General features: G+C 37.8%; 1 protein-coding gene across 1 annotated transcript in view; it reads right to left on the bottom strand.

Annotated features, from left to right (window-relative positions):
• The window catches only part of DDX10 (DEAD-box helicase 10), a 352,575-nt gene that overhangs the window by 229,423 nt on the left and 101,528 nt on the right, over window positions 1-21,624 (bottom strand). Inside the window, exons 11-13 of the mRNA XM_053594940.1 lie at window positions 18,795-18,882; window positions 15,493-15,581; window positions 12,478-12,940 (exon numbers count right to left, since the gene is read on the bottom strand). Of these exons, the coding sequence (XP_053450915.1) occupies window positions 12,478-12,940; window positions 15,493-15,581; window positions 18,795-18,882 (640 nt within the window). The remainder of the gene's footprint in view (window positions 1-12,477; window positions 12,941-15,492; window positions 15,582-18,794; window positions 18,883-21,624) is intronic.

Here is a 21,624-nt window from a genome sequence, read left to right as displayed (position 1 = left end):
GACACTGAATATTATCAAATGCTTTTTCTGCATCTATTGAGAGAATCATATTGTCTTTGTATTTGCTTATGTTGAAATGGTGAAATACATTTATGAACTTACGTATATTAAACCAGCCTCGCATCCCTACAATGAAACCTACTTGATTGTGATGTATGACTTTTTTAATAAGAAGCTGTAATCTCTTGGCTAGGATTTTATTGAGAATTTTTGCAATTACATTCATTAGTGAAATTGGCTGAAATTCTCAAGTTCAGTCTTTTCCTAGTTTTGGTATCAGGGTGATGTTTGCTTCATAGAATGTATTGGAGAAGATTCCTTCTCTCTCAATTTTTGGGAATAGTTTCTGTAGAATGGGTATAAACTCTTTTATTTGAAGATTTGACAGAATTTTGGTGTGAAACCATCTGGACCTGGGCATTTTGGGAGGAGGGAGTTTTTTTATTGTTTCTTTGATCTCAGTGCTTTGAATTGGTCTGTTCAGGAAATCTATTTCTTCTAGATTAAGTCTAAGGAAAGGGTGAGATTCCAAGTATTGATCCATTTTTTCCACATTGTCAAATGTCTGGGTATAGAGTTTAGTGTAGTATTCAAAGTTAACCTCTTGTATCTCTGTGGCATCTGTTATTTCCCCTTTATCATTCCTGATTAAGGTTACTAGAGATTTTACTTTTCTGTTTCTAGTTAATCTGGCCAAAAGTTTACTCACTTATTTTTTCAAAAAACAAACTTTTTGTTTCATTAATCTTCTGAATGATTTTTCTGTTTTCAATTTCATTAATCTCCAATTTAATTTTGTATATTTCTTTTCTTCTGCTGGGTTTAGGATTAGATTGTCCTTCTAGTTCCAATTCCATAAGATGGTATGTGAGTATGTTGATGTACTCACTTTGTTTTTCAAATGTAGGCATCTAGTGCAATAAATTTTCCCATCAGGCCTGCTTTTGCTGTATCCCACAGGTTTTGTTAACCTGTGTCTTCACTGTTGTTATGTTTGAGGAATTTAACGATTTCCTCTTTTATATCTCTTCCTGAACCCAACTATCATTGAGTATAAGGTTGTTTAATTTCCATGCCTTTGTGTGGGGATGAACGTTTTTATTGGAGTTGAGTTCCACCTTTATACCCTGTGGTCTGAGAAGAGACAAGGTATAATTTCTATTCCTTTAATTTTGCTGAGGTTTAATTTGTATCCTAGGATGTGATTTATTTTGGAGTATGTGCCATAAGCTGACAAGAAAAAAGTATATTCTTTAACTTTGGGATGGTTTGTTCTGTATGTTTATTAATCCCATTTCTTCTAGATCATGTTTCAGTCCTTTCTATCTGTTTAGTTTCTGTTTAGAGGATCTGTCCAGTTTTCTCAGAGGGGTGTTAAAGCCCCTGGCTATTATTGTGTTATGGCACATCATATTACTCAGCCCCATCGAGGTCTGTTTCATAAATTTGGGAGCATTTTAGTTGTGTGCATAAATACTTAAAACTGAGATGTCTTCTTGCTGTTGCTTTGAATCTGCTTGTATCTGAGAATAAGATTGCAATCCCTCCTTCTGATTTCCATTTGTTTGAAATACTGTTTTTTGTTTTTGGCCAGGGCTGGGTTTGAACCCGTCACCTCTGGCATATGGGGCCGGCACCCTACCCCTTTGAGCCACAGGTGCCGCCCCTTGAAATACTGTTTTCTATCCCTAACCCTGAGTCTTGATTTGTCTTTCAGGGCTAGGTGCATCTCCTGGACACAGCATATGAATGGCTTGTTTTTTAATCCATTCAGCCAGCCTGTGTCTCTTCAGGGGGGAATTCAATCCACTGACATTTATTGAGAGTACTGATAAGTGTGGTAGATTTTTCTTATGTTATGATAAAGTCAGTTGTATAGTTTATCTTTTGCTCCATTGTGGAAACTAAGTTTTGATCTTTAGCTTCTGAGTGCTTACTTTGCTGGTGGTCCAATGTAGTGGTTAGTGTCGAGAAAAGGTCCAAGTATTTCCTGTAGAGCTGGTCTTTTGGCAAATTTCCTCAGTGCTTGTATATCTACAAAAGACTTGATTTCTCCATCAATTTTGAAGCTTAGTTTAGCAGGATAGGGAATTATGGACTAAAAATTGTTCTATTTGAGGATATTGAAGGGGGATGACCATGCTCTTCTGGCTTGAACAGTTTCAGTTAAAAAGTTTGATGTCATCCTAATGGCTCTGCCTCTGTAATGGCTCTGCCTCTGTAGGTCAATTGGCATTTACTACTAGCTGTTTGCAGTATTTTCTCCTTTATATTGACTTTGAACAGGTTCGTTACAACATATGTTGGAGAAACTCTGTTGAGTTGAGATGACCCAGGATTCAATATCCATCTGAAAGGAGCATGTCAGGATCTTTAGTAAAACTTGTGAAGTTTTCATTTATGATAGTCTCCAGTAGGGCTTCCATTCCTTTGTGACAATCTTCTTCCCCTTCAAGGATTCCTATTATTTGTATTTTTGAATGCTTCATGGCATCTCTTAGTTCTCTAACGCCTGCTCTGCTTTCTCTCTTCTTTTTTGCCTCTGTGACTATCTGGGTTAATTCGAACACTTTATCTTCTAGCTTTGAGGTTCTTTCTTCTCCACGGTCTAATCTATTTTTGATACGTTCTACTGCATCTTTACATTCCCTGATTTTTCTCCTTCATTTCCTTAAGCTCCTCCATATCCTTTCTATATTATACATCTTTCTTGTCCCATTTTTGGTTCTGCCTTTCCATTTTCCCATCCTTTCCCTTTCTTGTCTTAATCATCCATTCCTTATTTTAAATTCCCTTTCTGTTAAATCCATTAATTCTTTATAGGAATTTGTAAAAGTTGCCGCATGGTCCCTTGGAGGAGTTGCTCTATTTTGGTTTTTCAAGGTGACTGAATTTTTCCGTTGGTTCCTCCTCATGTGTGCCTTCTTCGTGTTCACCTCCTTGTGCTCTTTTTTCCTTCTCACTTCCTCCTTTGCTTCAAATTACCTTGTCTCAGAGTTTAGGTGATGAAGAGGCCTCTTGGTATGATACAAAAGGAAGAGAAAGGGGAAACGAGAGCAGGAAGAAACAAGAGGAAAAGAAAGAGAAAAAAGGAATGAAAGTCTAAAAGAAAAGAAAGGAAAAAAATTGTTAAAAGGTATGGGAGAATAACAGAAAAAACTTGAAGAACAGGCGATAGTAAGAGAGGATGAGAGTGATGGAAGAAATGGTATTGATCAGCACATTGCTAAGGCCAAGCCTGTAACTCAAGGATTTGGAGGGGCTGGACTGGGTGGGTTGCTTGAAATGAGGCACTCCTTACCAGCCTGAGTGGAGCCAGACTCAGCCTCTGCCAAAAATAGGAAGAGAAGGAAAAAAGCAAAAACAAAAAACAGGAAGGAAAAATTAAGTAAGGATGAAAAGGAAATAGAAAAATTCTGTAGCATGATCTTGCCAATACTTTCCTCTTAGGGCCAAAGGTAGAAAGGTCTCTTAGCCCCCTTGAGGCCAACTACTACTGTGGCCTACCTGCCAGACCACAGCTGTGTCACCCTAGCTCTCAGCAAAATAAAGAAAAAAGAATATTAAAATTAGAATAGATAAAGGAATTTAAAATAACATTGTATCACACAGAGGAGAGGGAGGTAAGTAGAGTAAAGAACGAAAGGAGAAAGGCAAACAGAAAAAAGAAAAATTTAGCTGTTGCAGAAGCGATTTGTGTGGGAGAGATGAGAAAGGTAAGAGTCTCTCCAAAGAGAATGTAGAGGAGTGAAAGAGAGAAAGAATAAATGAGGCTAAAATACTATAACTGCAAAATACCAGGGCCCTTGGCTCTTGATGAAAGTAAAAATGGAAGTTAAGAACCAGCCAAATTAGCAACCAGCAAAACACATCGATACAATATAAAAAGCTCTAATAACCAAAAGATAAGCAACAAAGTGGGGGAGAGATACAACAATGAAAAGAAAAAAATTTTTTTTTAATTTTTTAATTGGGCGGTGCCTGTGGCTCAGTCGGTAAGGCGCCAGCCCCATATACCGAGGGTGGCGGGTTCAAACCCGGCCCTGGCCAAACTGCAACCAAAAAATAGCTGGGCGTTGTGGCGGGCGCCTGCAGTCCCAGCTACTCGGGAGGCTGAGGCAAGAGAATTGCTGAAGCCCAGGAGTTGGAGGTTGCTGTGAGCTGTGTGAGGCCATGGCACTCTACCGAGGGCCATAAAGTGAGACTCTGTCTCTGCAAAAAAAAAAAAAAAAAAAAATTTAAATTATATATGATATATATATAAAGATATAGATATTTGGCAGAAGGGACAGACTTTAATAGGAATATATTTGTGTTGTAATATCCTGCGGGGACACCAGGTGTACCTGTAGGGGACCAACAACACCATTAGTAACTTCTCTCTAGTTCCTAGGCATATACCTGGTTCCCTACTTAACTGTCCCCAGTGATGGCCTGCTTATTTCCTCAGCATTGAGACCCCACAGCTTGGGGTCTCATAGCTCTCCAGAATCCTTCAGAGGCAGGTCTCTCCATGTCCGCAGATAACAGCTCCCGTGTGGTGCAGGAGTCCCTGAGCCTGTAACAAGTGCACATCTGATCCCAGCAGGCCGAACTGAGAAGGCAGTATCCCTGGAGGCACCTGCCCTCATGACCTTCACACAATGGCCACCCCCTGGCTGCCCTGACCTTCCCAGTAAGGCCATCTGTGACAGAGGTGCTCAGACCAGCCCTGAAATCTGGGCTGCTGATCACTGTTCAGGTCACCCATTGTTCTAGGCTTTCCACTTCTAGGTTTTCCCTGAGGGCTAAAACTGCTCCCATCTAGTGGCAGAACCCCCTCCCCACTCCAGCTCGCAAAACACTTCTGCCTAGAATGCCAGGTCTCTGCCTCTCCTGTTCCTGAACTTTATCCAGTGCCACACCACATTACTGCGTATCCTAAGCCACAGCTCTAGGCAAGGTCTGTGCGCAGGCACGGCCTGGATTTTTCCTGTTTCTCAGTTATACTAGAATGACCCAATGAGCTTTCTGCTCCACCATCTTGCTCCACCAGGAGAATTCTGATTTGGAACTTAGAATATTATTTTAAGAACATACTTACAAATAAGCTTCAAAGTTAGCTAATCTATGTTTTAACACCAACATTGGATTCTTCTAATATTAAAAAAGAGAGAAAGCTTCCCCATAAAAATAAGACCATGTTTTGTTTTTTTTTTGTAGAGACAGAGTCTCATTGTACCACCCTCAGTAGAGTGCCATGGCGTCACACGGCTCACAGCAACCTCTAACTCTTGGGATTACGCGACTCTCTTGCCTCAGCCTCCCGAGCAGCTGGGACTACAGGCGCCCACCACAACGCCCGGCTATTTTTTTTTTGGTTGCAGTTTGGCTGGGGCTGGGCCTGAACCCGTCACCCTCAGTATATGGGGCCGGCGCCCCTACCGACTGAACCACAGGCACGGCCCCCGGCTATTTTTTTGTTGTTGCAGTTTGGCCGGGGCTGGGTTTGAACCCGCCACCCTCGGCATATGGGGCCGGCGCCCTACTCACTGAGCCACAGGTGCCGCCCAAGACCATGTTTTAAAAAAAGGATCTAGAACCAACTCTAAGGTACAAAGAATAATCTGTGGGTACCATTCAAATCTTAATTAAAACTGACCAATGTTTACTGTTAAAGTTTTAAAAAGACATTGAGCTAAAATGGAATCTATGCAGTCACATTTCTAAACAATTATAAAATATAAAATAGTTTGTGCTTAGATTTCACTCTAACTTTTAAAGAATAAATGTTCTAAAATAAATTTTTATTTAATCATTTTAATTATACAGTCACACCCTTATCTACCACTGTTTCCCTGGAGGTCAACTTTCTAAATACTCAACAAACCAATGAAATTACCAAAAGTAAGTGTCTCCCCTATGCTGGCAGCATAATGAGCCCTCACTTACTTCCTTAGTGCATGAACACCCCTGCTGTGCTCTTCCCTGAACATCTTTTACTGCTCCAGTACTCCTGACTCCCTCTCCATTGCTAAGGAAATCTGGTTGTCCTTCAATGCATTGATCTTGTCAAACAGAAAAGGACTGTGATGGGGCAGCCTTCCAGAAGACATTGCTTGCACTTGGCAACTCAGTACCTCTCTTCTCCATTGGTGCCTAAATCTAAAGACAAACATATTCTCTATTCCAAGTCTGTGCACACAGTGAGTAGCCCAAAGTTATTTACAGTACTGTCAATTACACTGACATTAGCTGGCCACAGAAAGCAAACTGCATGCAAATGATGGTAGGCAGGGCAGAAGAAAACAAATGTGACTTGGCATTACAAACAGGTTTAAGTTCCGACATTACTACTGTGACCTTAGACAATTCATTTAAAAGCTTTGGTTTCCTCCTCTGAAATTTTAAGTAGTATCTACCTTTCTTGTCATGAGGAAAAATGAGAAGTTACAAGGAAAGCACTCAGTATATGGTAAGAGGGCAAATAAACATTGTAATGGAATTAATATAACCAAATGATTACTCGACAGATTCCATGCCTTCTGCAATCCAATGTGTTTCTACCTGCTCCAAGCCTCAATTTAGTTCTACAAATCTTCTCTCTTTCCCAGGGAGACAAGTAAGAAAAAAAAAGATAATCAAGATAAAGAGTGTCTATGTCTGGTAGGGTGTCTATCAAAAACAATTCAAAAACAGGAAGAAAAATTTTTGAACAATGACAGGAGAGTCTGAAAAGGTGCTTAGTCTCTCAAAGGGAATATACTCATTTCTTTGTGCAAATAATAGTATTATTGCCCATTTTGTATATGGCTTGATTTTTTTTTCCTAAGGTATATCCTTTAAAAAACAGCTTTCAGTGAGTGATGGATGCAATACAATACTAAAATATAAAACCTATGAGCTAAAGCTAGAAGAGAAAGTTGACTGAGATAATGGACATACAGTCTCATTCAAAACCAATTGCCTTAAAAACGTGGTGAAGGGCTCACACACGTACCTCAGAGGTTGGGGAGCTGGCAGATTAGAACATGGCCCAGGCCTGTAGCTACAATGACAACTACAACAAAAAATAGCCAGGCGTTGTGGCAGGTGCCTGTAGTCCCAACTAATTGGGAGGCTGAGGCAAGAGAATCACTTAAGCCCAAGAGTTTATGGTTGCCGTGAGCTGTGATGATACAGCACTCTACCAAGGGCGACACAGTGAGACTCTGTCTCAAATAAGTTAATTAATTAATTAAATAAATAAATAAAATAAACATGGTGACAATGAAAAAGATTAATTTGAATGTAAATAAGTACTTACTTTTTTAAGAATTCAAAGGCAAAGACAGAAGACACACAGATGTAAAGAAAGAAATGAAACCATCTTTACCCATAAACACCAAAAGAGTTACAAAGAATATCCCAAAGAACTCCCCTTAGTGCCAGATTCTAAATGCAAATGCAAAAAACACAGAACTACACTTTCTAAATGGTAAAGAGGAGTAAGGTAATGGGAAAAATGCTGACTTGAAGAGTAATATTTTTGCTGACAATTGAAAGCCTCTCTTAAAAGTTATATATGCATTTGTTTATACATATAGATAACAAATAGTATGTCTAAAATCGATTGCATGAGAGGTCCAGGTCCATTGAAAATAAAGCACTTTTAATAAAATCATCAGAAGTAAAAGTAAGAGGTCAGTTAAGGATATCAGCACACACAAAAAACTGTATGTTTATACTAGCAAGAAAGAAGTGGATACTGAAATTTTAAAAGTATCATTTATGACAGCATTGGAAAATATCAAACAGAGATGAATTCAACAAAACGTGTGCTTAAAGTTATAAAGCAATGCTAAGACATTAAAGAAGACCCAAATAAATGGAAGGACATATTTGCAGATCAGAAGACCAAAGGTCGTTAAGATGTCAATTCTCTCCAGATTTACAGATTCAATGCAGTGACGATACCAGCAGTTGTGTTGCATAAATTAACTAGTAGATTCCAAAATTTATATGGAAATGCAACGGTCTAGTCAAAATAATTTTGAAAAAAAGATCAGGTTGAAAGACTCACACTACCTGATTTACGATCTACTATAAAGCTATAGAAAAAGACAGGGATTTGGCAAAAGGACAGACTCAGAGCAGAATTGAGTCCAGAGAGAGACAAACAGTCAATTGACTTGCAATGAAGGGTCAAGGTCATTCAATGGAAAAAGTAGTCTTTTCAACAAATCATACTGGATCAACTGGATATCCATATGAAAAAATGAACTGTGACCTTCTCTACCACAATATAAAGAATTAAGCAGAATTATATCCTTACCTTAAATATAAATCCCAGAAGTATAAAACCTCTAGAAGAACATAGAAGAAAACTTTCTCGAACTTGAGTTAACCACAGATTTGACAGATAGGACATATATGAATTGATAAATCCTGCTCTTTATAGGACATGGACATGAAAAACAAGCCATAAGTTGGGAGAAAATATTAGCAAAATACATCTTATAAAATATACATATCCAGAATATATTAAAAAACATCTTAAGGGCGGTGCCTGTGGCTCAGCGAGTAGGGCGCTGGCCCCATATACCGAGGGTGGTGGGTTCAAACCCAGCCCTGGCCAAACTGCAACCAAAAAATAGCTGGGTGTTGTGGCAGGCGCCTGCAGTCCCAGCTGCTCTGGAGGCTGAGGCAAGAGAATCATGTAAGCCCAAGAGCTAGAGGTTGCTGTGAGCCGTGTGACGCCACGGCACTCTACCGAGGGCAGTAAAGTGAGACTCTGCCTCTACAAAAAAAAAAAAAACATCTTAAAACTCAATAAGGCAAGCAACACAATTTTAAGAAGAGAGGCAAAAGATTTGAATGGACATTTCAAAGACAATATATATGTAAATGAACACATGAAATGATGTCATTAGGGAAATGCAAATTAAAACTTCAATTAGCTTCAGTACATATCTACTACAATGGCTCAAGTTAAGATGACTGACACTGCCACACACTGGCAAGGTGGAATGCAACTGAACTCCATTTACTGCTGACAGAAAATCACCAGGGAGTTTTTCCAAACTTCAGCGTACACTTAACATATGTCCCAGCAACCCTACTGCTAGATATATACCCCAGAGAAATGAGAAAATTATCTACATAAACCCTCATATGGGAATGTTTATGATGGCTTTTCTCATAATCACCAAAAACTGAAAACACGAAATACCTATTTAAAACAACAAAAACTAGTGCATCTACACAATGAGCACTACCCAGAAATGAAAAGTAACTACTGATATTTCAACATTACACTAAGGGAAAAAAGCCAGACACTGAAGGTGACAATATTGTACTATTACATTTGTATGTCATTCTGAAAAATGCAAAACTATAAGGATAGAAATTGGGTCAGTGATCACCAAAAGTTGAACGGAGCATGACAAAAATTGACTGGAAAGGGAATAAGGGAATGTTTCGGAGTGACAGCATTTTTTGGCATCATCACAGCTCACTGCAGCTACAAACTCATTGGCTCAAGCTTTTCCTTCTCAAGCAGCTGGGACTACAGGCATATACCACCATGTCCCAGCTAATTTTTCCATTTTTGTAGAGATGGGGTTTTGTATTGTTGCTCTTGCTAGTCTCAAACTACTAGCCTCCAACAATCTTTCCACTAGGATTACAGGCCTGAGCCACCTCACCCTGTTACTGCTCTATTCTTGATTGAGGTAATGGTCACACAATCACATACAATTGTCAAAAGAAATTCTATACTTTTAAAAGTTTTACTGTACAATTATCCAAAGTAACTTATTTTAGAAATTTAAAACTTGTTTTTCAATATACATTTAATTTTTTCAAATGCTATATGAGTTAATACTTATATGAACAATTCAGTTATACATTTATGTCATTCCGTCATAACCTTAACTCTAGTTTGCTACTTCATATTCATGTTTCTTAGAAAATTATATACAAAATAGTTAATACATTGACTTAAAATCTTCTTGTTCTTCCTTCATTGAGTTAACTACATACAGATTTAAAATGGTTTACCTTAAAGCAGGATGCAACAGACCACAGTTACAGGCCAAGATCACGAATACTAAAGTCACAATATCTAAATTCAAACTCCAACTCCATCCTTTACTATTAATAGCTGTGTACTTTACGATAGTTATTATTATATTGTCCACGTGCTGTTTCTACTCCTTCACCTCTATGAGATATAATAGTACCTACCCTCGTGGGTTATTTCAAGGACCAAATGAGATAACGCTTAGAATATGCTTCATACATGAGGCATATATAGGGCTCAATAAGTATATTTTTTTTTTGAAAAAAAAAATCATTCGTTATATAAACACCTTTTCAAGTTTCATGGTTCAAAATCTATTATGTATGTCCTACTGTGACCCTTGGAATTCTGTTAAACACTGTAGAAAGAATAAGAATCGGGCTTCATTTTTTTATTAAATTCTTTTTAAAGATGAATAAGAATTAAGGCATACTAAGGCAGAAGGCGAATAAACTTCACCATGCCCCTACAAAGATCCCAGAGAAGAAGTACTTTAGCTGGATTGTATCTTTTCTACTCCCAGCAAGTGGCTATAGAGAATCTACATCAAAACTTTTAAATCTTCCTCAGTGTCCTTTAAAAGGGCATGCTCAGTTCTAGTTAAGTTACAGACATTAACAATTGGAAAAACATACCGTGCTCATGGCTGGGAAGAATCATCATTGTTAAAATGTCCATACTACCCAAAGCCATCTACAGATTTAATGGAATCCCCATGGAAGTATCAACATCATACTTTAAAGAACTGGATAAAAGTACTTGGTTTCATATAGAACCAGAAAAAACCCTGAATAGCCAATGCAATTCTAAGAAATAAAAACAAATCTGCAGGTATCATATCAACAGACTTCAGGTTATACCACAAGTCTACAGGGATCAAAAGAGAACCTAGAGATAAACATAGCCACATCTAATCTTTGATAAACCAAACAAAGTATACACTGTGGAAAAGAATCACTATTTAATAAATGGTGCTGGGAAAACTGGTTGGCCACATGTAGAAGACTGAAACTGGACCCACACCTCTCACCATTTACAAAAATTGACTCTGGATGAATAAAAAGATTTAAATTTAAGACACAAAAACAATAAAAATTCTAGAAGAAAGCATGGAAAAAAGGCTTAACCTTGTCCTGGGAAAAGATGTTATGAAGAAGACCCTCTCAGCAACTGCAGCAACACCAAAAGTAAATGAATGGAGCATGATCAAAGTAAAAAGCTTCTGCACAGCTAAGGGTACAACAACTAAAGCACACAGACAACCTTCAGAATGGAAGAGGATATTGGCATGCTCCAAATCTAACAAAGTGCTGATAACTAGAATCTACAGAGAACTCAAACTAATCAACAAGAAAAGTGCAAACAATCCCATTTACAAGTGGGCAAGAGATATAAACAGAACCTTCTCTGAAGAAGATGACTAGCCAACAAACACATAGAAAATGCTCGTCACCCCTAACCATCAGAGAAGTGCAAATCAAAACCACTCTGAGATATCACCTAACCCCAGTGAGAATAGCCCACATCACAAAATTCCAAAACTGCAGATGCTGGTGTGGATGTGGAGAGAAGGGAACACTCTTCCACTGCTGATGGGATTCCAAACTAATACAAACTGTGGTATATGTATACCATGAATGCTATTCAGTCATAAAAAAGATGGAGACTTTACATCTTTTGTATTTATTACCTGATGAAGTTGAAGAACATTCTTATTTAATGTACCACAAGAATGAAAAAGTATCCAATGTATAAAATACTAATATGAAACCAATAGATAAAGCACCCCCCCCCCACGCGAGAGAAAATACACTTAAATTCAAGTTGGGGGAGAGAGAAGGAGGAAAAGGATAGGGGGAGGAAACAGGGACTGGTAAGCTCTCACCTAATGGCACACTGTAAGGGTATACAGCACACTCCCTAGGGGAAGGGCTCAACTACAACATGAACTACCTAACACACACTAACAATGTAACCTAATCATTTGTCCCTCGCATTAACCGGAAATTCAAAACAGATTTCAAAAAAATAAGATACCGGCTTGGTTCCCAAAAGCAAGTATCTCATTCAGAGTAAAACTCATGGTAATTACAATTGCTCCTTATAACTTAATCAGAGAACAGCATGTTAAGAATCCCAGTGAAGGCTTGTCACCATCAGCCGGGAAACCCCATTACTTTCCTTTGTTATAAGGATTGGCTACTCTCAAAACCCAGCAAATAAGGCTAAAGTGTTCAAACTCTAGAGTTCCCAGAGTTATGAACAATATAAGAATTGTTTGGCACTTACTCTGTTTAAATATGTGAGCAAAAAGGAATAGTTCCCTGCAAAGAAAGTCATTCTAAGTTTCTCTCAGTTGTTACTTTCGCCAAGTCCCCAAGCACACATTAAGAGGACCGCATAGGGAGACCACCCGACACTGCCAGTGAACTGACCTGTGATGCTCTGTTCTCCTTCAGATCCAACCCAAACACATTGTGCCGCTTCACCTGAAGGAAGTCAGCATCTTCTTCCTCCTCGTCTCTGTCCAGGAACTGTGTGGGAACTTCCCTGATCTTCTGTGCCTCGGTGTTGAGAACAGATTGAGTTTGAGACTCTTCTGCTTGTCCCAGTTTCTCTCCCATTCCTTCCATGCCTTCCATTTCTTCCTCTTCTTCATCACTAACACTACTAGCCAGTCTGTGCTCTGTCCCTTCTCGCCTTTTTCCACCGTTCTGAAGGATGGACATTTTCTCACTGAAGTAGGCTCTGAATTCTTCCACTTCATCATTGGTGAGGGAGGGCACCCTTGGCTCAGTAACGTTATTGGCTTGGCTCATGACCAGTTCTTTGGTGGATTGTTGCCTTTGTGCCTTCTGAAGAAATCTTACCCGTGGTGCCACAGCAAGACCAAGAGACCTTAAATAGGGGAAACACAATAGTTATCTCAATATACTGATAATGTGTTTACAGGTGATAGGGAATAGTTTCTCAAGAGCAGAATTTTATTCCTAGAGCATTTTTTAAAGAAAATGTTCCTCTGAGATACAGCTCAATACTAACAGCTTAGATGTCCAAAAAGCAAGCCAACATGCACAGAACACCTGTCAGAAAACATTCTAGACACTGCTTTTCTTTACAAAAACAACACGGAACACATATACGATAAAGACCACTGGACCAGAAATACTTGAACAGTTCAAGTACTAGACTCGCCAATTTCCAATTCAACTCTCTCAGCTAATGCTGTCATTAGCTTCCTTTTAACAAGGGATAATAAATAGTAACTGCCAGGCTTATTTCACAGCTGTCATAAAGATCCAATTAACTATATGAAAGTACTTCGTAAAATGCTAAGTCCCAAACTAGAAAAGATAGGACCACGGAAGGACAACACAGTTCTCTGCAAAGTATGAACTGAAGTATCGTCATCCTGCCTCCCCTTCTGCAACAGAATATGGCACAATCACTACTATAAAAAATGGATTTTTATAAACCAAAGACCAAAAAGAAACAAAAAAACTTGTGTCCTCCATTAAAGATCAAGATGCAATTTAAAATCCGGTCTTCCTCAGCTTAGAGCTAACAGCTTTCCCTATTTCCCACTGATTAACTGTAAATAAAATCTTAAAATATTTAAGACAGCTTTTATAAGCAACTATCATTATAGTTTACGAATCCAATATTCTTTTCCTACATGACATGATTCACAGAAACAGATACAGTGTTGCAAAGCACGGATTCAGAAATAGGACTTGGAAGGTCCAAATGCTGGCCCTGTCATTTACTAGCTGTGCAACCTCATTTAATCTCTATACTTGAGTTCTCCCATTTGCAAAATGGGATGAGAGTACCTACTTCCTAGGGTTGTTGTAAGAGTAAATTACTTGACAGATATAATGCCCTTAAAGTAGTGCCTGGCATATAGGCAACTACTAAGAATTTGCTGTTATTACTACTATTATAGGGGCTGGAGATCAGGTTCACAAACTCATCCAGAGGATTTTTCTTGATGTGTCACATTTATATGACTTTCTCAACTACTAAAACTGAGTTCCTTGAAGGCAGCAGTACGTATTACACCTCTACAATGTTAACATCTAGTGCAATGGCCTAAACATTATTATGTGTTCAAAGCATGTTTCTCTAGTAAAATTTTTAAAACCTTTATTATACCTTCCATATACAGCACTGCTTCAGGTACCAAAGGCTTCTGAAGAAAATTGCTTACCTCAAGGAAATTACACATCTACCAATTCAACAGTACTAAAACATAGGCTCAAGTTAATTTTCTGCTTTCTCCAAGCACCACAAAAAAGCAAAAGTCTTCATGTATTGCAACAAAATGTCCCCTAACCATTGCCCTCCAGTGTTAAAGTTTTGTGTCTGCCTTGTTTGCTAATATTCCAGCTACGTCAAATCAGAAAACCAGGACAGCATTTCACAGAAAGCAAGAAGTCAGTGAAAAGGTAAACTATGGACCATATTCAGAAATGGTGAAACTGATACATCAACAAATCAACGTGTCACCCAAGGCATGTGGTTTCTCATCTATTACTTAAATGGAAAGTCAGTGGCCCTGTACTGCTAGCTAGCAATTTACAGGGTTCAAAAGTGTTGCAACTGAAAAATTACCTGATATATTAAACATACAATCTAACAATGAACAGAAAACAGCAGTTCATCCAGATACAAGTTTTTGTTAGACTCAATTTAAAGGTAAGGGCACTCAAATTTCTGGAAAGCAGATCAAACATACAGACCTCGCCTTATAAACACGTTTCACCACAGACTAGCAATTTCATGCTGATATTTGAAGTATAATTAATCTCAAGGATGCTTCTATAGGATTTTTTTCAATGTTGTTCCCACATGCAGTAGCCCATTAAAGAAGACACTCCTTTATGGGTCCAAAGTAAAAAAAAAAAAAAAAAATTCCCCCTAATACCAAACCAAGCCCTTTCACAGTAACATCAGTTACTACACAGGTGCATCATGCCAAGGTGACTGTTAGTATCCATAAGAAACACCATGACACAGGGACAGTCAGGTAATAAGCAATATGGGAAACCAGCCTAATATAAGAACCAGTGAACAGATTTGCATCCAAAGCATAAAATGTCTGTGGGTAACCCAGGACAGCACGTAGGAGAGCACGAGGCGACTCAGAGACATTTAAAGACTTCAAAGGATGCTTACTAGCTGCTCTCCATCTCCTTTAAGATCAGACTGTAGGGAATGGCCAGTACCACTTTAAGGAATTTGTTCTTACAAATGAGGAGCTGCTTCCTGACAATGAAACTGAACACTACTAATTATCCATAGAATGGATTTAATCTTTTTCTCCACAGATTGTTAACAGATTCCTGTAAGGTAGAGTATTTAAAGGAAGACTCTCAGAGAACCACATTAGGAACAAATTCCTTTTAACTTTGAAGATTCACTACTGCAACTATTCTATGAATACTCACAGGGCATATTCGGGTATAGGTAACTTGCTCACATCAAATACTTCTTTATTCTTCATCAGATGTATCGAACGTATGTAGGAAACAAAGCACTGTAAAGTAAGAGGTGGAAAAGTATGACATCCGATAGAAATAGAAAATATGTTTAAACCAAAAGAAAATTAACCAAGGGGATAAATAGTAAAAAAAAAAAAACACACAAAATAGTTCAGCATGTCTCCATTCCATATACATAAAAACCTACTTTCTGAACTGTTAAAATTAGAAAAGATTTTGCATTTGGTTTCATCAAGCCAACCTAACCTATAATATCACCTTCCCAAAAGCTACTGGAGAAGTTACTATCTTTCAGCTACAATAAGGTAACGGAGAAAATACAGGCTTTGGAATACAACAGATTTTGGATCTACTCTGGGCTCCATAACTTACTAGCTGGCAATTTCTTCTTTCTCTAAATGTCAGTTTCCTCATCTATCAAAAAAATAGTGAAAAGGTTACTTTCTACTAAGAGTGTCATGACAATAAAATGATAAAAATGCATGTAGAATACCTACCATCTCTCTTGGAATATAGTAAGTACTAACAAATGCTAGTTGTCACTAATATTTCCTACTCTATTGGTCAAAGGTTAAGTTTCTCCATGAAATAAAATTTTATTGCATTAACTGAGGTTTAATAAAAGTTTAACAGAAAAAAAGTTTATTGCTAAAGCTCTTCCTTTTTTATAATTTCAAATAATATATTATTAACTGGGAATATTTATCTTCTCTTTGTGTTTTAAAAAATACAAAAACAAAACACTATCTTTATGCTACACAAACCAGAATATAAACCTAGTCCTGATCCTTTGTCAGTCTATAAAATAAACAGATAACAAGATACATAATCAAATAATCTTTGTTTTAATTTTTAAATTGATTTTTGTAAAATATACTTAATTCCTGTTTCATTATTTCCTAAATTTCATATTTTCTCTAGCTTTACCTTAATCCTTTCTACCCAACTAATCTCTGAACCATTTTCTGTCTCCATGGGCATGAAAAACAATGAACAGCGCCAGTTCAAAGATAATTTTTCCCCTACAATCATCCACAAGCAATCACCCCCAAGCAAATCACTCAGTTGTTTATCATTTTGTTCTATCCAGATTATAATCAGAAGCTAGAAAATCACATCTATGAACCTAGATAACTTGCTGATGCTAGCAACACAGCCACTCTGGTAAACCATGCATGACATCCAATAAATCACATCATTTATTTCAATATGCTATTCTATAATCTTTGTTCTGGAAGGTTCATTTGTTGTAGGCACAAACCAGTGAAACCATATCCTGCTAACGTTTCATGTTTCCTGATAACAGTTGAAGTCACGATATATCAGAATTCATACATTATTTTTAAATGTGTATACTGCTTTGACAGCTCCTAGAAGATTTTAACTCCAAGTTTGAAGTATATTTGCTAGACAAAGCACACACACAAATATCTGCATGTCCAAAATTTTTTTTCTAAATTTAAAATGAAATTCTGGCCAGGCACAGGAGCTCACTCCTGTTAACTTCAGCACTTTGGGAAGCCAAGACGGGAAGATTACTTGAGGCCAGGAGCTGAAGACCAGACTGGGCACACAGCAAGACACCCTCTCTGTAAAAACTACGATTCAGCCAGGTATGCTGGTTTGTGCCTGTTGCCCCTGGTCCTTGGGTGGCTGAGATGGGAGCACTGCTGAGCTCAGGAGTTGAAGGCCACAGTGAGCTATGCCTGCAAGACTGCTGTCCAGCATAGACCACAGAGCAAACCATGCCTCTTAAGAAATAAAAATTTAACAAAAAGAAAACCACCAATTTATTCAAAGATCCTTTCCTTGGCTCTCCAGCAAAGTGAGCTTATAAAAGTCAACTCTGCACAGTTTACCATTGGTTTTCTCGTATTTTGTAATTAATTTCTCGTGCTGTAACAAAGTAGTTGGAGAAAGTCAGACTTAAGATTTGAGTTTCCATCTGCCACTCCCACAGCTATATGACCCTAGCTAATTTTTAATACTCAAGATAGTATTTAATCATCTGTAAATAATCAAGTCAGTAAACCTACCTCACAGGCTGTTGAGAATATAAACAACAGTGTGTGTAAAACTGTCACGGGAAACAATCATGTCATGACTAAGTGCCTGGTTTATAGTAAACATTCAAGGTTTAGACTTCATCATTCCTGTTATTTTAAGCACAACAATGATAATTTGCTTAAATATAAAAAAGGTAGCAAAAAATGTAAGATCTTCCTTTTAAATAAAAATTCTTTGCTGAAAAGACCTAGTTTCAAAACCATACCATAAAAGCCTGACTACCGAATGTTTTCCTGCTCAATCAACGCAGGGTGACCTGTCCATATCTGTTTTCTCCCCCCGACATTATCTATCTACTGAAGTGGAATCTAACCTTTGAATCCCTCCTCTCTAGATCACTGATATGCTACAGGATACATAGTGATCTCGTAACTGCAGTATCAGGCAGGACAGGGAGTTTCATCCCAGGAACTCCAGTATTTGTTACTGACAGATTGGATAGATGGCAAAATGATTTTGCACTGTGCTTTTCATCTTCCTTTTTCAAAGAATCTATCAGTGGGCACGCTACTAAAGTAAGTTTAACTGAAAGTAATTTTTCTCACCACAAATAACTAAAGATGAGCTAATTTAATGCCCGTGTTAGCTTCACGTTGCCATTTCACAATGTATACACATTTCAAAGCATGTTGTACAATTATAACTTCATCCACGGAAGAAAAATAAAATTAAAGTGTCTTATTTATGTATTTGCTAATCAAGATTTTTTTAAGTCCAGAAAAGTAATTTGGGAATGTTAAACCATAATCACAGATTGAAATCTCATTCCTGAAGATAATTTAGCAAGACTTCTATGCTGTCCAGAAATTAAACCTAATATATAAAGATATTAATCTCACAATCAAGAAAGTACCATTAGGAATTATAGCAACTGTACGGAAGAACTAACAAGTTGTTAACTTTATCAAGTATATCAGAAATTATGCCACAGGACATCCAAAAACAATCACTTTTAAGAGAATTTTCCATATATCTCTGACAAGACTAAAAACAAATAGAGATTTTTTTTTTCCAGATTATTATAAGAAACAGTTTTGGAATTTTAAGGAATAAGCTAGACTTACCTGAAACTTATGCTGTTTGAATATCTGAAGCATGACCATGCAACCAAGAAATAGCAGAAAGTGAAATTCATTAAGTGTTTCATTCCAATGAAGGCATCCAATTCAAAAATGACTTACCCTTTGAGCTCTTTCTTTTAAATCTTGATCTTGGGCTAAAAAGGATTCCATTTTTTTCTGAACATCTATAAGTTTCTCTGGATTGATTCTTTATAAAAAGATAAGGGTTAAAATAAGACATCTCAATTTTACAGACCGAAAATAGTAAGCAACATTTCTCTATTTTCCTCAGTATTTTAAATGTACAAAATTATTTGCAGTCTATGAGCCAGATTAAGACAAAATTAAACTAGATGTAAGTCTAAGTCTTGCATAGTATGATTATGGGAGAAGAGAAATAGCATGTCAGATAGTTTCTCTAAATATCCCATGCTGAGTGATACTTAGATTAGATTAACACCACAATTAGCATTGGTTACTTCTTAATAAGGACAGAAAATAGACTTCCATGGAAGACAGTCAATGAAACAGAATAAATCAAATGAAATGTCATTACTGTAAGTGTTTGTTTCAGTCAAATATAAAATCAATTTCAAATAATAAATAATAGCCAAGGACAATAAACAGTGATTTCCCTATTTAGAAATTAGGCAGATTATAACAATGATGTTACTTAACTCTGTCTAGGCAGGCTACAGGAAAGAACAATTCTTAATTTTCTTAAGGGGGCTAGGTTTCACAAGAGACCTCACTTGTTTTCCTGATTTTAGACTGAACTACTTTATTTCTGGCAAAGTATGGTTGATGAGGGTTGGTTAGTGGGGGATGGATGACATGGTTTTTACTTTTATTATAGAAAGTTTTAAAATACAGAGAGTACCCAAAAAAATGTATTCACATTTCAAGAAAGGAAAAATCTATATTAAAATTGTTATACTCAACATATACAGATAACAAAAGATACAAATCCAAGTCGCATTTGACTTTTGCAATTACAAGAGGTGCTCAAAGGGTTACCATCACTTTGTGGTTGTCACAGTGGTCGTCCAGACACTTCTGATTATGACAAACAAAAAGTAACACACAAGTAACATCTTTTAAAATGTTTATACATTTTTTTGGCACCATCCCCGCCCCGCCCCAACATACAAAGGTATAAAAACTTTCACTCAAGCTCAACAATTATAAACTCATGGCCAATTATTTCTTGTATATCCTCAACTACTCTGCCCCATCTAACTACCAAATTCTTACAGGCACATCAAGCCAGAATGTTTCAACAACCCCAATACAAGTGAAACTGTGGGATTTGATGATGCTCAGTCTACACATTCTCAGTGACAGGAGAGCACAGACCTCAGAAATGGACAGACAACACTAAAAATAACTGCATCCAAAAGGCTTAGTTCTTCTAACCATCAATACTTCCTGAAATTAAGTGCTTCTTTCCAACTCTTATTTTTCCCATTGATGGTCTTCTGATGAAGCTGTGTAACAAAAAATTTTAGGTTGGGCAGTAGCTCACACTTGTAATCCCAGCACTGTGGGAAGCTAGGGCAAGAGAACTGCTTGAGGTTAGGAGTTGGAGACCACCTTGGGCAACATAGCAAGACCTCGTCACCACAGAAAAAAAAATTTTTTTAATGAGCCAGGCACCATCACACCTATAGTCCTAGCTAGTTGGGAGGATCGCTTAGGCCCAGGAGTCAGACAGTAATGAGCTATGATCATGCCACTACTAAAGCCGTAGCAACAGAGTAAGACCCTCTCTAAAGAAAAACAAGTTTCTTTTACTTTTTTTCTTTTTTTGTTTTTTTTATCATAAAGAGGTAGATCATGCATTCATTAATGCATTTATGGGGTACAATGTGCTGATTTCATATACAATTTGGAATGCTTACATCATACTGGTTAATATATCCCTCACCTCCTTTACTTAACTATTATGTTAAGACATTTACACTCCAAACTTAATAGATCCAACATGTACCCTTGCAATATGTGCCATAGCTATGATCCCACCATTCACCCTCCCTCCCTCTGAACACTCCCTCTCCTCCCATCCCTCCCACTCCTTCATCTTGGGCCATAGTTGTGATCTATTCTTCATATGAAAGTATGAGTGATTGAAATTGGTTTCATAATAGTACTGAGTACATTGGATACTTTTTCCTCCATTCTTGAGATACTTTACTAAGTAGGATATGTTCCAGCTCCATCCATATGAACATAAAAGAGGTAAAGTCTCCATCTTCTTTAAGGCTGCGTAATATTCCATGGTATACATATACCACAATTTATAAAGTCAGACCAGTACCCCATTCAAGGAACATGGAAGTCACCACTCCATTTTAACAAGTAAAAAAATGAAAAGACTGGGGAATGGGAGGGAATCTTTTCTCAATCCATTAAAGAGGTGAGGACACTGGATAAACCACAGACCCCAAGACAGGAAGGGGAGATGAATATAGGGAGTCACAGATTATGAGAACAGCAAGGGGAACCAATGCCTGGGTAGGAAAACTTGAACTATATTTGACAAATTGCAGGAGGCTCAGAGTGGAAGAGTCTGAGAAACAACAATTCAAGGAGAATCACTCACAGGCTGCCCCTCCATATGTGGTATTTACCTCTAGGAGCTCAACCAAGTTCTCACAGTAAACATTAGTGAAAAATCCTCCTACCCTGGGCAGCGCCTGTGGCTCAGTGAGTAGGGCGCTGGCCCCATATATCAAGGGTGATGGGTTCAAAACTGGCCCCAGCCAAACTGCAACAAAATTAGCTGGGTGTTATGGCAGGTGCCAATAGTCCCAGCTACTCAGGAGGCTGAGGCAAGCGATTGCCTAAGCCTAAGAGCTGGAGGTTACAACGAGCTGTGATGCCAGGGCACCATACCAAGGGCAATAAAGTGAGACTCTGTCTCTTTATAAAAAAAAAAAACCCTTATCCT

This window comes from Nycticebus coucang, chromosome 6 (assembly GCF_027406575.1).
Source record: "Nycticebus coucang isolate mNycCou1 chromosome 6, mNycCou1.pri, whole genome shotgun sequence".
In the NCBI taxonomy this organism is placed as follows: Eukaryota; Metazoa; Chordata; class Mammalia; order Primates; family Lorisidae; genus Nycticebus; species Nycticebus coucang.
Note: the sequence above shows the minus strand (reverse complement) of the source record. Positions and strands in the feature narration are given on the sequence as shown.